The sequence below is a fragment of the Felis catus genome, chromosome B3 (assembly GCF_018350175.1).
Source record: "Felis catus isolate Fca126 chromosome B3, F.catus_Fca126_mat1.0, whole genome shotgun sequence".
NCBI classification, from domain to species: domain Eukaryota; kingdom Metazoa; phylum Chordata; class Mammalia; order Carnivora; family Felidae; genus Felis; species Felis catus.
The window spans coordinates 28748718-28765875 of record NC_058373.1 but is presented as its reverse complement, the minus strand read 5'-3'; the positions used below and the strand labels follow the sequence as shown (position 1 = coordinate 28765875).

The 17158-nt window shown below is 34.8% G+C and overlaps 1 protein-coding gene across 6 annotated transcripts in view; it reads left to right on the top strand.

Moving 5' to 3' along the window:
- The window catches only part of NRG4 (neuregulin 4), a 209158-nt gene extending 193429 nt beyond the window's left edge, over positions 1-15729 (top strand). For 4 of the 6 annotated variants that reach the window (XM_023255038.2, XM_045058990.1, XM_045058991.1 and 1 more), the window contains 3 exons: positions 3809-3891; positions 14240-14694; positions 15433-15729. In XM_023255038.2, coding sequence (XP_023110806.2) covers positions 3809-3825 — 17 coding nt within the window. In that variant the 3' untranslated portion in view covers positions 3826-3891; positions 14240-14694; positions 15433-15729. The remainder of the gene's footprint in view (positions 1-3808; positions 3892-14239; positions 14695-15432) is intronic. The other 2 variants (XM_023255039.2, XM_023255040.2) reach the window with 2 other exon arrangements.
- The last annotated feature ends 1429 nt before the right edge of the window (positions 15730-17158 follow it).

The window sequence follows — 17158 nt, the reverse complement described above, 5'->3', positions numbered from 1 at the left end:
AGGATGTCCACTCTTACCACTATTATTTACCATACTACTGGAAGTCTTAGCCTCAGCAATCAGACAAGAGAAATAAGTAAAGGCATCCAAATCAGCAAGGAAGAAGAGTCAACTTTCACTATTTGCAGACAACATGATCCTTTATATAGGTAGGAAACCCAAAAGCTCCACCAAAAAATTTCTAGAATACATGAATTCAGCAAAGTCACAGAATATGAAGTCAATGTGCAGAAATCTGTGGCATTTCTATATACAAGTAACGAAGCAGCAGAAAAAGAAAGCAAGGAATTGATCCCATTTGCAGCTGCACCAAAAACCATGAGATACCAAGGAATAAACCTAACTAAAGAGTTAAAATTTCTGTATTCTGAAAACTATAGAAGACTTATGAAAGAAATTGAAGAGCACACAAGGAAATGGAAAGGCATTCCATGCTCTAGATATCTAGAATTGGAAGAATAAACATTGTTTAAATGTCTATACTACCCAAAGCAATCTACACATTTAATGCAATCCCCATCAAAAACCACTAGCATTTTTCACAGAACTAGAACAATCTTAAAACTTGTAGGAGGGGCGCCTGGGTGGCGCAGTCGGTTAAGCGTCCGACTTCAGCCAGGTCACGATCTCGCAGTCCATGAGTTCGAGCCCCGCGTCAGGCTCTGGGCTGATGGCTCGGAGCCTGGAGCCTGTTTCCGGTTCTGTGTCTCCCTCTCTCTCTGCCCCTCCCCCGTTCATGCTCTGTCTCTCTCTGTCCCAAAAATAAATAAACGTTGAAAAAAAAAATTAAAAAAAAAAAAAAAAAAACTTGTAGGAGACCACAAAGACCCTGAATAGCGAAAGCAATCCTGAAAAAGAAAAACACAACTGGAGGCATCATGATTCCAGACTTCAAGCTATATTACAAAGCTGTAGTCATCAAGACAGTATGGCACTGGCACAAAACAGACACAAAGATCAATAGAACAGAACAGAAAACCCAGAAATGGGCCCAGAACTATATGGTCAACTCATCTTCGACAAAGCAGGAAAAAATATCCAATGGAAAAAAGACAGTCTTTCCAATAAACGGTGTTGGGAAAACTGGATGGTGACATGCAGAATGAAACTGGACCACTTTCTTAACACCATACACAAAAATAAATTCAAAATGGATGAAAAAGACCTAAATGTGAGACAGGAAACAGGAAAACATCAAAATCCTAGAGGAGAACATAGGCAGCAACCTCTGTGACCTTGGCCTGAGCAGCTTCTTATAGACATGTTGCCAGAGGCTAAGGAAACAAAGGCAAAACTGACCTACTGGGACTTCCATCAAGAAACAAATCTGCACAGCAAAGGAAATCATCAACAAAACTAAAAGACAGTGTATGGAATGGGAGAAAATATTTTTAAGCAACATATCTGATAAAGGGTTAGTATCTAAAATTTATAAAGAACTTATCAATCTCAACACCCAAAAAACATATAACCCAGTTAAGAAATGGGCAGAAGATGCGAATAGACACTTTTACAAAGAAGACATCCAGATGGCTAACAGACACATGAAAAGATGTTCAACATCACTCATCATCAGGGAAATACAAAACAAAATCACTATGAGATACCACCTCAGTGTCAGAATGGCTACAATTAACAACACAAGAAGCAAAACGTGTTGGTGAGGATGTGGAGAAAGGGGAACCCTCTTGCACTGTTCATAGGAACGCAAACTGGTATAGCTACTCTGGGGAATAGTATGGAGGTTCCTCAAAAAGTTAAAAATAGAACTACCATATGATCCAGCAATCGCACTACTAGGTATTTACCCAAAGGATACAAAAATATAGATTCGAGGGCACCTGGGTGGCTCAGTTGGTTGAGCGTCTGACTCTTGATTTTGGCTCAGGTCAGGATCCTAGAGTCATAGGATTGAGCCTCATGATGGGTTCCAGACTGAACATGGAGCTTGCTTAAGATTCTTTCTCTTCTTCTCTGCCCCTCTACCCCACTCAGGCACTCTCTCTCTAAAATAATTAAAAAATACAGATTTTAAGAGGTATATGCATGCTGATGTGTATAGCAGCATTATCAACAGTAGCCAGACTATGGAGAGAGCCCAACGATGCATGGATAAAGAAGACGTGGTATATATACAATGGAATATTACTCAGCCATAAAAAATGAAATCTTGCCATTTGCAATGAGATGAATAGAATTAGAGTGTATTATGCTAAGTGAAATAAGTCAGGGAAAGACACATACCATATGATTTCACTCATGTTTGGAATTTAAGAAACAAAACAGATGAACATATGAGGAGAAAAAAGAGGGAAACAAACCATAAGAGACTTAAAGATAGAAAACAAACTGAGGGTTGATGGAGGGAAGTGGATGGGAGATGGGCTAGATGTGTGATGAGTATTATGAAGGGCACTTGTGTATTACTCATGAGTATTATGATGGGCACTGGGTGTTGTATGTAAGTGATGAATCACTGAATTTTATTCCTGAAACCAATATTGCACTATATGTTAACTATGAAGAATTTAAATAAAAATTTGAAAAGAAAAAGACATTATGGTAAATGAAATAAGGCAGACACAAAAGATAAGTACTGTATGATTCCATTTAGATATCTAGAATAATCTAATTTATAGAGACAGAAAATAGAATGGTAGTACCAAGGGCTGAGAATAGAATGGGAGTTACTACTTAATGAGTACAGATTCAGTAGGGGTTGATGACAATGTTCTAGAGATGGATGGTGGTAATGGTTGCACAACAGTGTGGAGGTACTAAATGCCACTGAGCTGCACACTTAAAAATAATTTATGGGTGCCTGGGTGGCTCAATCATTTGAGCATGGGAATCTTGATTTTTGGCATAGGTCATGATCTCACAGTTGTGAGATCGAGCCGTGTCAGGCTCTGCACTGAGGGTGGGGCCTGCTTAAGATTCTCTCTCTCTCTATCCTGCTCCTCCCCTGTTCATGCTTTCTCTCTCTCTCTCAAAAAATAATTCAAATGGTAAATACTGTTACATAATATATCACATTAAAAAGGCAGACCGAAAGAAATGCCACTATTAAGTGATGCTATCAGATGTTGCATTGTGATATGCTCAAAATTATCACTTGAGTTATCAAGAGATTGAGATGTGTTCCTATATTTTATAAGTGAGTAAAATGTATTTTAATGGTTTTGCACATTGTTGTTCTTTGTTATATTTGTAATGATAATGTCTGGGACCACATTCATCTGTAAAGTTTCACCAAGAAACTCCCCTTGACCTTATTCAAATCATTTATCAACTACCCTGTGAATGTTTGTTAAGTAAATTCACAGCCTGAAATCCTACCATGCATTTACACTGTAACTGTGTATCCCTCTATTGGAATAATGCTCTAGTTCTGAAAGTATAGCTCTTCAAATGCAAAGAAAGCAGTGTAATGAAATATTCATGAATATCAGATGCCTATACATGCCAGGCACTGTGGCTGACATTTCATGTTATCTCATATAAATCTTAACTCCTGTTGTGAGGCAGGTGGTGGTATTCTCATTCTATGAAAGAAAATAGGCAGTGAGGAAAGATAGGGACACTTATATTTGTGAGACCTGAATGGGGTGCTGATGCAACTCTTCTGTGTTCTGATGAGCATTGTAGGCAGGATACTGGCTTGTTTAGATGTTCTAGGCTAGCTTACCTCAACTCTTCACATCACAAACAGTAGGTTTATAAAGGTAAATAAAACTATATGTATTGGTGGTATGCATATAAAGAAAAATTGAGATGGAGAAAACATCTTAGTTCTTATTTTCCATAGGTCATGGAGAACACTGAAGAAATATCACACTGAACAAAATCATTCCTTGTTTGTCACAAAGGCAGAAAATGAAACTCCATAAGGTAAAAGAGATCATAGGATTTATTCCTTCTTTCTTCCTTAAAATAAAAAAGACTGAAGTTGCCATACCATGAAACAGTCTTTTCTGCAAGATACGTGCGTTTCCATAACATATTTTATTAGTTCATATGCAGCTGGTAAGTTGGGGAATGATACAAGTCCTGTGTGGAAGTTGTACTGGTTCAAACATCATTTTTATAGTAAGCTAAAGTGTTAAAGCAAAGAGAGACAAACTTTCTCATGACTGAAAAAATTAACTCTTAACAATATATGATGACTCTAAGAAAAAAAGGTGAAAGTCCTTAAAGTGCAAGGAATGGCTAGGTTAGTGGCTTCAGAAACCACCTAATTTATGACCATGCTAAGCTGTCTGGGGGAGCTGCAAGTACAGATAAGCCATGAAGACTTTTCACCTGGTGATTACAAAAAGAGCATTTATTAAAAAGGTTACCTCTGGATCATCTTTTTAATATTAATGAAATGGTTTCTATTAAAAGGAAATGATTTCTAGAACCTATACCTGAAATGAAGAAACACAAGCCCACAACTTAAAGCCTGCAAAAGATTGATCAACTAATTCTCAGTATAAATAATCATAGATACTTAGGATTATTGTTTTTGTTACCACTTAAGTTACAAAGTTCCAAACCTCTTCATAAGGTTTAATTTTTAGGGCATGATTTCACAGAATGTGAGGTTTTCATCTTATTAGGGACAATATAAAGAATTCATTAGGCCAGGACAATTTCTTCAGACAGCCTTTTCCAATTGTAAAGTTATCCTGAAATATAAACAAAGTAATAGTGACTTTCAGGTAGTATGAAAATAAAGAATTGTAGGATAGTCTGGAGCTGTGGATGTTCTGAATACCACAAATCTTGAACTAGTAAATAGTTGAGGCAAAGGAGAAAACACTGGCCCAATGTACCATCCCTTCTGTGAACTATTTCTTCCTCAAGCCAATTTCTCCACATCTTTGCCAATTATAGTTTTGTTGTTGTTGTTAATAGTTATCCTAATAAGTGTGAAATGGTATCTCATGGTGTTTTTTTAATGTTTAAGTTTATTTTATTTTTTAAAGTTATTTAAATTCGGTTAGTTAACATACAGTATAATATTAGTTTCAGGTGCAGAATTTAGTGATTCCTCACTTGCATGTAACAGTGCTCATCACAACAAGTGTACTCCTTAATGCCCATCTCATGGTTTTAATTTACATTTCTGTTATAATTAGTGATGTTGAACATCTTTTCATGTGCTTATTGGCTATCTATATAACTTCTTTGAATACCTTTTAATTCAAGTCTTTTTTATAGCTTTGAACTGGGTTGTCTTTTGGTGTTGCATTTTAGTTTTTTATTATATTCTGTATATTAATTCCTCATTGGATAAATGATTTGCAGCTATCCTTTCCTATGGATTGCTTTTTCACTCTGTTAATAGTGTCCTCTTTACATAAAAGTTTTAAATTTTGATGAAATCCAACTTGTGCATCCTGTTGATAACTTGTGACATTGGCATCATATCCAAGGAATCATCACCAAATCCATTGCTTTTTGTCATTTTTCTTTTAAGAGATTTATAGTTACAGGTCTCACATTTAGGTCTTTGATCCATTTTTAAAATTCAAGTATAATTAACATACAGTGTTATATTAGTTTCAGGTGTATAGTATAATAATTCAAAAATTCCACATATTTTTCAGTGCTCATCAAGATAAGTGTATCTTTATCCCCTTTATCTGTTTCACCCATTTCCTCACCCTCCACCTTTCTGGCAACCATCAGTTAGTTCTCTATATTTAAGAGTCTTATGTTTGTCTCATTTTTTATATCACACATGTGAGCGAAATCATATGGTATTTGTCTTTCTCTTACTGATTTATTTCATTTAGCCTTATACCCTCTTGGTCCATCCATGTTGTTGCAGATGGTAAGATTTCATTTGTTTTTATAGCTAAGTAATGGTATTATTCCATTATATCATATCATATGATATATGTACATATATGTATCATATATGTATCATATATGATCATATATCACTTCTTTGTATTCATTCATCTATCCATGGACACTTGGGTTGCATCCCCTATCTTGGCTATTAAATCATCCATTATATCATATCATATGATATATGTACATATATGTACATATATGTATCATATATGATCATATATCACTTCTTTGTATTCATTCATCTATCCATGGACACTTGGGTTGCATCCCTATCTTGGCTATTAAAATAATGCTGCAGTAAACATAGAGGTACATATATCTTTTCAAATTAACATTTTTATTTCCTGGCATAAATACCTAGTAGTGGAATTATTGGGTTGTAGGTTAGTTCTATTTTTAATTTTTTGAGGGACTTGTACAATTGTTTTCCACAGTGGCTGCACCAATTTGCATTCTCACCAATAGCGCATGAGGGTTCCCTTTTTCTCCACATAATTGCCAAATTTGTTATTTCATGTATTTTTGATTTTAGCTATTAGTAGTTTAGCTAGTAGTAGTTTTGGTTTGCATTTCCCAGATAAGTGATATTCAGCATCTTTTCATTTGTCTCTTGGCCATCTGTATGTGTTCTTTGGAAAAATGTCTATTCAGTTCTTCTCCCCATTTTAAAATCAGATTTTCTTGGTGTTAAGTTGTAGAAGGTCTTTTTATATTTTGGATATTAATGCCTTGTGATGTATATCATTTGTAAATATCATTTCCCATTCAGTAAGTTGCCTTTTCATTTTGTTGATGGTTTCCTTTGCTGTGCAAAAGATTTTTAGTTTGAAATAGTCCCAATAGTTTCCTTTTGGTTTTGTTTCCCTTGCCTGAGGATACACACACACACACACACACACACACACACACACACACACATTTCTATACCTGATGTCTAAGACAGTACTGCCTATGATTTCTTTTTAAGATTTTTACAGTTTCAGGTCTTACATTTAGGTCTTCTGTTCACTTTGAGTTTATTTTTATGTATGGTGTAAGAAAGTGATCCAGTTTCTTTCTTTCTTTTTTTTTTTTTGCATGTTGCTGTCCAGTTTTCCCAGCACCATATGTTGAAGAGACTGTCTCTTCTCTATTCAATATTCTTGCCTCCTTTGTTGTAGATTAATTGACTTTATATAAGTGTGGGTTTATTTCTACACTATTCTGTTCCATTTATCTCTGTTCCATTGATTACTACAGCTTTGTAGTATATTTTGAAATCTGGAATTGTGATACCTCCAGCTTTTTTGTTCTTTTTGAAGATTGCTTTGGCTATTCAGGTCTTTTGTGGTTACGTGTAAATTTAAGAATTTTCTAGTTCTTACTAGAGCTAGAATATTTTCACAAATACTGTTGGTATTTTGATAGGGGTTGCATTAAATCTGTAGACTGGGTAGTATGGACATTTTATCAATGTTTGTTCTTCCAATCCATGAGCACAGAATATCTTTCCATTTGTTTGTGTCCTTTTCAATTTGTTTCATCAGTGTTTTATACTCTGCAAATTACTGGTCTTTCACCACGTTGGTGAAGTTTATTCCTAGGTGTTGTTATGATTTGTGGTGCAATTGTAAATGGGATTCTTTTCTTAATTTCTCTTTCTGATACTTCATTATTAATGTAAAGAAATAAAACAGATCATTGTATATTAACTTTTTCTTAGTTTTTATTGAATTTATTTATCATTTCTAGTATCTTTTTAGTGGAGATTTAGGATTTTTCCATATATAGATCATGCCATCAGCAAACAGTGATAATTTTACTTCTTCCTTGCTGATTTGGATGCCTTTAATTTCTTTTTCTAGTCTAATTGCTGTGTCTAGGACATCCAGTAATATGTTGAATAAAAGTGGTGAGAATAGATGTCCTTGTATTTTCCTGATCTTAGAGAAAAAACTCTGAGTTTTTCAGCATTGAGTATGATGTTACCTGTGTGTTTTCCATAGATGTCCTTTATTATGTTAGGTATGTTCCTTCTAAACCTACTTTGTTGAGGGTTTTTATCATGAATAGATGGTATACTGTGTCAAATGCTTTTTCTGCATCTATTGAGATGATTGTATATTTCCTATCCTCATTGATGTGTTGTATCTTGTTGATTTGGGACTACTGAATCACCCTTGCATCCCAGGAATAAATTTAATTTGATCACGGTTACCAATTTATTTAAAATGTATTATTGATTGTGTTTGGTAATGTTTTTTGAGGATTCTTACATCTACATTCGTCAGAGATAATGGTGTGGAGTTTTCTTTCTCTGTAGTATCATTATCTGGTTTTGGTATCAGGGTAACTATAGCCTCATAGAATGAATTTGGAAGTTTTCCTTCCTTTTCTATTTTGTGGAATAGTTTGAGAAGAATAGGTACTAACTCTTCTTTAACTGTTTGGTAGGATTCACCTATGAAGCCATCTGGCCCTGAACTTTTGTTTGCTGAGAGTTTATTACTGATTAAATTTCCTTGCCGATAATTGGCCTGTTCAAAATTTCTATTTATTCCTGCTTCAATTTGGGGAGATTGTATGTTTCTAGGAATTTATCCATTTCTTCTAGGTTGTCCAATTTGTTAGCATACAGTTTTTCATAAAATTCTCTTACAATTGTATGTATTTCTGTGATGTCAGGTGTTATTTCTTCTATTGTCTTTTTAGTTTCTATTTTGTTTATTTCTGCTCTGCTCTTCATTATTTTCTTCCTTTTACTGATTTGGGGTTTTGTTTGTTCTTTTTCTAGCTCCGTTAGGTGTAATGTTAGGTTGTTTGAGATTGTTATTGCTTCTTAAAGTAGGCCTGTATTGATAAACTTCCCTCTTAGTTTAGACTGATGCATCCCAAAGAGTTTAGACTGTTGTGTTTGCATTTTATTTGTCTCCATTTATTTTTTAATTTTCTCTTTGATTTTTTTGTTTATGCAATCATTTTCAGTAGCATGTTATTTATTCTGTATGTATTTGTGGCCTTTCCAGATTTTTTCTTCTGGTTGATTTCTAGTTTCACAATGTTGTGGTCAGAAAAGATGCATCGTATGACCTCAATATTTTTTGATTTCTTGAGACTTCTTTTGTGGTCCGTTATGTGGAGAATGTTCCATGTACACTTGAAAGGAATGTGCCTTCTGCTGCTTTAGGATGGAATGTTCTGAATATTTATGTTAAATCCATCTGGTCCAGTGTGTCATTCAAAGCCACTGTTTCCTTATTGATTTTCTGTTTGGCTGATCCATTAATGTAAGTGGGATGTTAGAGTCCCCTACTAATATTGTATTACTATCGATTAGTTCCTCTATGTTTGTTACTAGATGCTTTATGTATTTAGATGCTTTCCTGTTGGGTGCATAAATATTTATAATTTTTAGATCTGCTTGTTGGATTTTTCCATTTTATGATTAAATAATGTCCTTTTTTGTCTGTTACAGTCTTAGTTTTAAAGTCTATTTGTATTTTGTATTGCTACCCCAGCTTTCTTTACACATCCATTTGCATGATAAGTGCTTCTCTATCCCTTCATTTTAAACCTGCAGATGTCTTTTAGTCTGAAATGAGTCTTTTGTAGGCAGCATATAGTTGGGTTTTGTTTTTTTTTTTGTTTTTTTTTTGTTTTGTTTTTTTTTATCCATTCCATCACCCCATGTCTTTTGATTGGAACATTTAATCTTTTTACATTCAAAATAATTATAGATAGATATTTATTTTTGCCATTTTGTTAACTTGATTTGTGGTTGCTTTCTTCTCTCACACTGTTCTTGCATGATTAGTTGTCTTTATTTAGCGATATACTTGGATTCCTTTTTCCTTATTTTTCACATATCTATTACTGTTTTTTGATTCATGGTTACCATTAGGTTTGTACATAACATTTTCTTTATATATTAGTCTATATTAAATTTCTGGTTGTTTAAGTTTGAACCCAATCTTTACTCCTCCCCGCCGCCCTGCCATGTTTTAGGTCTATGGTATCATACTTTATATCCTTTTATTTTGTGAGTTCCTTGACTGATTTTTACAGATCTACTTGCTTTTACTGTTTTTGTGTTTCCTACTTTTGATACTCTCACACTCTTTTCTTTCCATTCAAGTAGTCCCCTTTAATATTTCTTGTAGGGCTGGTTTAGTGGTCACAAACTCAAAAGAGTTTGTCTAGGAAACTCTCTATCTCTCTTTCAATTCTGAATGATAACCTTGCTGGATAGAGTATTCTTGGTTGCAGATTTTTTTTTCCTTTCAGCACGTTGAATATGTCATGCTACTGTCTTCTGGCCTGGAAAGTTTCTGTTGAAAAATCAGCTTAATAGCCTCATGGGGTTTCCCATTATTTATTTGCTTTCTTTTATCTTTGTTCCTTTAAAATTTTTCTCTTTTTCATTACTTTTTGCCATTTTAATTACTTGTGTCTTGTTGTGGACCTTCTTGGGTTGAAGTTGTTGAGGTATCTCTGGGCCTCTTGGATCTGGATTTCTGCTTCATTCCCTAGATTTGGGAAGTTTTCAGTTATTTCTTCAAATAAATTTTCTGCCCCCTTCTCTCTTCTCCTTCTGGGATCCCTATAATGTGAATGTTATTATGTTTGGTGGTGTCGTTGAGTTCCATAAGTCTATTCTCACTCTGCATAATCTTTTCCCCCTCATATGCACAGCTTGATTACTTTCCATTCCTCTCCCCTGCAGGTACCTGATTTGTTATTCTGCTTCCCATAGCCTACTATTTATTCCATCTGGTGTATTTTTAATTTCATTTACTCTGTTTCTCATCGCTGATTAGTTCTTTTTAAAAAATCTTTGTTAAGGGTCTCACTGATGTCCTCCACTCTTTTCTCAAGTCCAATAAGTATCTTTATGATGATTACTTTGAATTCTTTTTCAGGTATATTGCTTCTCTGTTTTATTTCTCTTTTGTTGTGATTTTTGTCCTGTTCTTTCATTGGGACATATTCCTTTTTCTCCTAATTTTTTGTAACTCTCTGTGTTTCTCTGTGTTAGGAAAGTCAGCTAAAGTTCCTGATCTTTAAAGCAGTGGCCTTATGAAGAAGAGGTACTGTGGTGCCCTATAGTGCAATGTTCATTGTTCCCCCAAACCAAGCATTTCAGGGGTGTCTGCTATGTGGGTTGTGTAAATCCTAATGAACTGAATTTGCATTCAGTTCAGTCAGCTGCAGTGGCCTACTTTGCCTGTTGTGGTCAGGGTTTGGTCCTTGTGCTGTTAAAGGATCAGTCTGGGGCCACTGTTGGTTTGTAATAGGGTGGTGCTCTGTACTGCAGAACCTGCTTGGGATTCTCCCTCACCCTCTCTCTGCCCCTCCCCCTGCTCATGCTGTCCCTCCCACTCTCTCTCTCTCTCAAAATATTTTTTAAAAAATATTAAAAAAAATAAAAAATCCTGTCAAATTTTTGTCAAATGCTTTTTCTGTATCAGTTGATGTTGTCATATGGGTTTTTCCCTCTTCATTCTGTCAATATAGTATATTAATTCATTTTCATTTGTTGAACTCTTCTTGAATTGCAGAAATAAATCCACTTGTTCAAAGTATATAGAACTTCTAATGTGATGTTTCAGTTGCTAATAATTTGTTTAGGATTTTTGCATTAATATTCATCAGGGATATTAAGCTATAGCTTTTCTTCCCCCTTCTTTTGTAGTCTGGCTTTAGTGCCAAGGTAATACTGGCTTTATAGAATGAGTTAGAAAGTTTCTCTTGAATTTTTTGGAATAGTTTGAGGACTGGTGTTATTTCTTGTTTAAATGGTTGGTAGAATTCTTCAGTGAAGCCATCAGTTGCAGAGCATTTCTTTGTTGGGAGGGTTTTGATTACTAATTCAGTCTCCTAGTTATAGGTCCATATAGATTTTATTTGTTCATGATTCAGTCCTTGTATTTCTAGGAAATATATTCATTTCATCTGGGTTATCCAATTTATAGCTGTTCATAATTGTACTCTAATCCTTCTATTTCTGTAGAATAATTACTAATACCCCTACTTTTATATCTGCTTTTAGTAAGTTGAAACCTTTTTTTCATGTTCTAATTAAGATTTTTCCACTCTTAAAATCTTTTTGAAACACTATCTTGCCTATTTCAGTTTTAATCTTCCACTGGCTTTAGGTTTATTTTTTTCCTGGGTGTTTTAGAATATTTATTTCATATATTTATATTTATATATTCAAGGTAAGCATTTACAGCTATGGATTTCCTTAGCAGTGCTTTTGTTGCATCACATACGTTTTGTTATGTTGTGTTTCGCTGAATATATTTTGAGGCTCTGTTATTAGATGCATGAATGTTTATAACTGTTTAATTTTGATGTATTTTAAACCTTTTATCAGTAGATAATGTCCTTCATTGTTTCTTGTAAGCTTTTTGGGTTTAAAGTCTTTTTTTGTCTAATGATAGTATGGCCACCACTACTCCCTTTGGGGACTATTTGCATGGAGTATCTTTATCCATCCTTTTACTTTAGATCTGAAGTCAGTCTCTTGTAGACTGCAGTTAGGTCATGTTTTTAAATCCATTTCACTAGTCTCTGTTTTTTTAATTGGAGTTTAATCCATCTATATTTATTTATTTATTTATTCATTTATTTTTAATGTTTATCCATTTTTGAGAGAGAGAGAGAGAGTCAGAGCATTAGTGGCAGAGGGGCAGAGAGAGAAGGAGACACAGAATCCGAAGCAGGCTCCAGGCTCCAAGCCATCAGCACAGAACCCATTGTGGGACTCGAACTCACAAACCATGTGATCATGACCTGAACTGAAGTCGGACACTCAACTGACTGAGCCACCCAGAAAGTAATTATTGAGGGACTAATGTCATACTATTTATGTGCCTTATAGCTTTTTGCTCATTTTCGATGTGACTTTTGTGTTTTAGTTGAATTTTTTTGTAGTAAAACATTTTCTCATTTCCTGTATTATTATTTCCTGTATTATGTTATTATTCCTCATAGCTGTATTATTATATAGCTACTTCTTTGTGGTTACCTTAGGGATTCCATTTAACATCCTAAATTAATAACACTCTAATTTGAGTTTATGGCAGCTTAAGTGTACAAAAACTCTTTTCTTATATACAACCTTGTTTTCACCCCCTTTTGGTTATTAATGTCACAAAATTACATCTTTAAGTATTGTGCATCTGAAAACATAGACAAGTAACTATTTTAAGTCTCTTAAATTATGTACAAAATGAAAAGTAGAGCTACAAATCAAAATTATAATACTAGCTTTTATACTTGCCCATGTATACTTTAATTAGAAATCTTATTTCTTCATATGACCTTGAGTTCCTGTCTACTGTTCCTTCTCATTCAACCTGAAGTTAGCACTTATTTCAGGGCAGGTGTAGTGGAATCTGTCTCCTTCTGTTTTTGTCTGGTAATGTTTTATTTTCTCCCTCATTTTTGAAGGAGTCTTGTCAGATAGTTTTGGTAGACAATTTTTTTTTTCTTTTAGTAATTTGAATATATCAAACCCCACTGTCTTTTGGTCCCCAAGGTTTCTGATGAAAACTGGACAACCTTATTGAGGATCCCTTTTCATTCCTGCTTTCAATATTCTGTCTTTTGCTTTGGATAGACTGATTCTAATGTGTCTTGGTGGGTCTCTTTTGACTTTCTCCTATTTGGAGTGCAATGAGCTTTGCAAACTGTTCAAATCTGTTATTGAAATTCACCCTCTAGTGAAAATCTTTATTGTACTTTCTGCTCCAGAATTTCTTTGATCCTCTTTTAATTTCTTTGTTCATGTTCTCATTTTATTCATTTTCTTGATTTCCTGTATTTCTTTGAATATATTTAAGTCTCTGTCTAGTAAGTTCAAAATGTACACACTTCCTCAGGGTCAGTTTCTGTTCTTCTAAATAGACCTGTTTTCTCTTTTTCTTTGTATGACTTTTTATTTTCTGCTTTTGAAAATTGGGCATTTCACTATTATAATATGGTAATTCTAGATATAGGATTTTCCTGTCACCAGGGTTTACCAGGTTTTTCTTTTTTCTTTTTGATTTGCTGCAAGCTGTTTTCCATTTATTTTGAGACTATTCCAAAGTATTTTTACAAAGACCTTGTTTTGTGAGATCATCTCTGTTCTGTTTACCTCATGTTCAGCTGTTTTGACAGTTTTCCTTGAATGCCAGTTCTCTGTCTTTGCAGATTAGATGCGTGCTAGAGCATTCCTGCAATATGTAGCTAGGCTTGCTCTGAGCCTAGGGATCTGACTGAGGTGAAAACTTAAGGTCTTAGATCTTTTCTGAGCATGTGTTTTGCCTGGATGTGCATATGGCATTCTAAATCCCATCCTCCCCTCATATAGAGCTATTTCTGAATGTCCAGTTTTCAAAAACTCTCACCCTATCTTCTTCCCTAGGCCTTATATGACCTATTCTGTCTCCACCAATAATTGATCGCCCCAGGTATCTGAGTCTGTAGTCACCTTGCGGCTTTTACAAGTAATGCCTGCCACTCTTCCTGCCTGATTTCCAAGTTAATGGCAAAATAGAGGTGAGCACTTAAGACATACACAATAATTTGCAAATAAAGTCTACTCTACCTCTTCTGGTTTGAAGGTAGGAACTGGAAACCAGGCCTCTGCCACTTTTTAAATAAGACTGCCACTGCACTGGGACAAAGGCAAGTAAAATATCTCAAAATTTTCCTATCATTTTGAAGATGATTTTTCTTCACTGGACATGGTCTTGTTTGCTGTAATCTTTTATTGTTTTCCAGGGCTCTGACGGTGCTGGTTCATATAGTTGCTGTTGGTTTTGTTGGGGAACAAGAGCTTAGATTGTCCAAGTCCACCATTTTGCTGGTGTCACTCAGGTCACTTATTTTTCACTCCTGTCTGTAATTGTAGTACCATGACAAGGCCTTCAACAGAGTATGTTTTAGATACATATATGGTGAATTTTGGTTAGACTTGTAAGTACTGTGTAAATGTTAAGAAAATTATCCTCACTCTAATCATTGTGCTTATTTTTTATTATAAAAAATTTTTTTAATGTTTATTTTTGAGAGAGTATAAGTGGGAGAGGGGCAGAGAGAGAGGGAAAAAGAATCCAAGGCAGACTCCAGGTACTGAGTTGACAGCACAGAACCCAATATGGGGCTCAAACCCATGAACCATGAGATCATGACCTGAGCCGAAGTCTGATGCTTAACTGACTGAGCCACCCAGGCACCTCTGATCATTGTGTTTAAAATTAAAGTTAAGGAATTTATCAATCTTGCCTTTTTTGCTGGTTGTGAGGACAGTTTACATAAACTTTTAATGAGATGAAAATGCTCCATACTCTCCTAATACCAAATATTAAATGAAGTTTATTGGATTCTGCTAATGTTTTCTACTTTACAGTAGCATATAGTCTTGTAACTTCTTTTACTGTGTAGGGTAGAAGTAAAATATATAAAACAAAAATAACATGTTTTGCAAATATTTCACTATTCTTTATATAAGGCCAATATTACAATAATTTTCTGTTAATACATTCTTTACATAATGTAGAATTTTGTTCACTTAACAAGGATGTTATTACTAATGCTTACTATGTTTTATTTTAGGATTTTCATTAAGCAAACTCATACTCAGTTTCTACAAATGAAAGTCAAGTCAGTCATCTAAACATCTCAATTTCCAATCAAGAGGATTTAGTCTTCTGTTTCCAATAAATCTGAATTTATGGTGGTGCTAATCTGGTTAGATTGTGTGGGCACAAAATGCCGAAAGTAGTTTTATTTTTTTGTCAAAAATTTCTGTAGAATGTATGGAAAATTATCAGATTTGTAAAAGGGTTTCACATTCTTTGTATGTTCAATGTGTTAAATTAGCAACATATTTCTGTGGCATTGTGATCTCTCCTCCTTCATTTGTGGTTTCATTGATTTGAGTCCTTTCCCTTTTCTTTTTGGTAAGTGGCTAGGGGGCTATCAATTTTGTTTATTCTTTCAAAGAACCAGCTCAGTTTTGTTCATGTTTTACTGGTTTTGTTTTGTTTGGTCTGATTTCTGTATCATTTTTTTCTGCTCTAGTCTTTATTATTTTCCTTCTTTTGCTGGCTTTAGGCTTTATTTGCTGCTCCTTTTCTAGCTCCTTTAGGCATAAGGTTAGGTTGTGTACTGGGGACCTTTCTTGCTTCTTGAGATAGACCTGAATTGCAAGGTACTTTCCTCTTAGGACTGCCTTTGCTGCATCCGGTGTTCAGATGGACTGTTGTATTTTCATTTGCTTCCATGTATTTTATTTCTTAATTTCCTGATTAACCCATTAATTCTATAGTAGAGTGTTCTTTAACCTCCATGTATTTGTGGTCTTTCCAAATTCTTTCTTGTGGTTGATTTCAAGTTTCATTGCATTGTGATCCAAAAATATGCATGGTATGATCTAGATAATTTTGTACCTATTGTCAGTGACCAGCATGTGATCTATTCTGGAGAATGTTCCATGTGCCTTTGAGAAGAATGTGTATTCTGCTGCCTTAGGATGAAATGTTCTGAATATACCTGTTAAGTCCATCTGATGCAGTGTGTCATTCAAAGCCATTGTTTCCTTATTGATTTTCTACTTAGATGGTCTGTCCATTGTTGTAAGTGGGGTGTTAAAGTCCTCTACTATTATTGTATCATTAGCAATGTTTCTTTATGTTTGTGATTAACTAATTTATATATTTGGGTATTCCCCAATTGATCTTGATGGATAGACCCCTTAATTATGAGATAATGCCCTTCTTCATCTCTTGTTATGGTCTTTGGTTTAAACTCTACTTTGATGTAAGTATGGCTCCTCTGGCTTTCTTTTGACTTCCATTAGCATGATAGATGGTTCTCCATCCCCTTTCAATCTGGAGGTGACTTTGGGTCTAAAATGAGTCTCTTATAGGCAGCATATAGATGGATCTTGGGGTTTTTTTTTTAATGCCTTCTGATACCCTGTGTCTTTTGATTGGAGCATTTACTCCATTTACATTCAGAATGATTATTCAAAGATATGGATTTAGTGTAATTATGTTACCTGTAGAGTTGGTGTTTCTGGTGATGTGCTCTGGTCCTTTCTAGTCTTTATTGCTTTGGCCGTCCCCCCCCCCCCCCCCCACTCAAGTCTCCTTAAAATTTCTTGCAGGGCTGGGTTAGTGGTCATGAACTCTTTAGTTTTTGTCTGGGAAACTCTTTCTCTCTCCTTCTAATTCTTGCTGGATAAAGAACTCTTGGCTGCACTTTCTTCCCATTTAGAACATTAAATATTTCCTGCCACTCCCTTCTGGACTGCCATGTTCAGTGGACATGTCTGTTG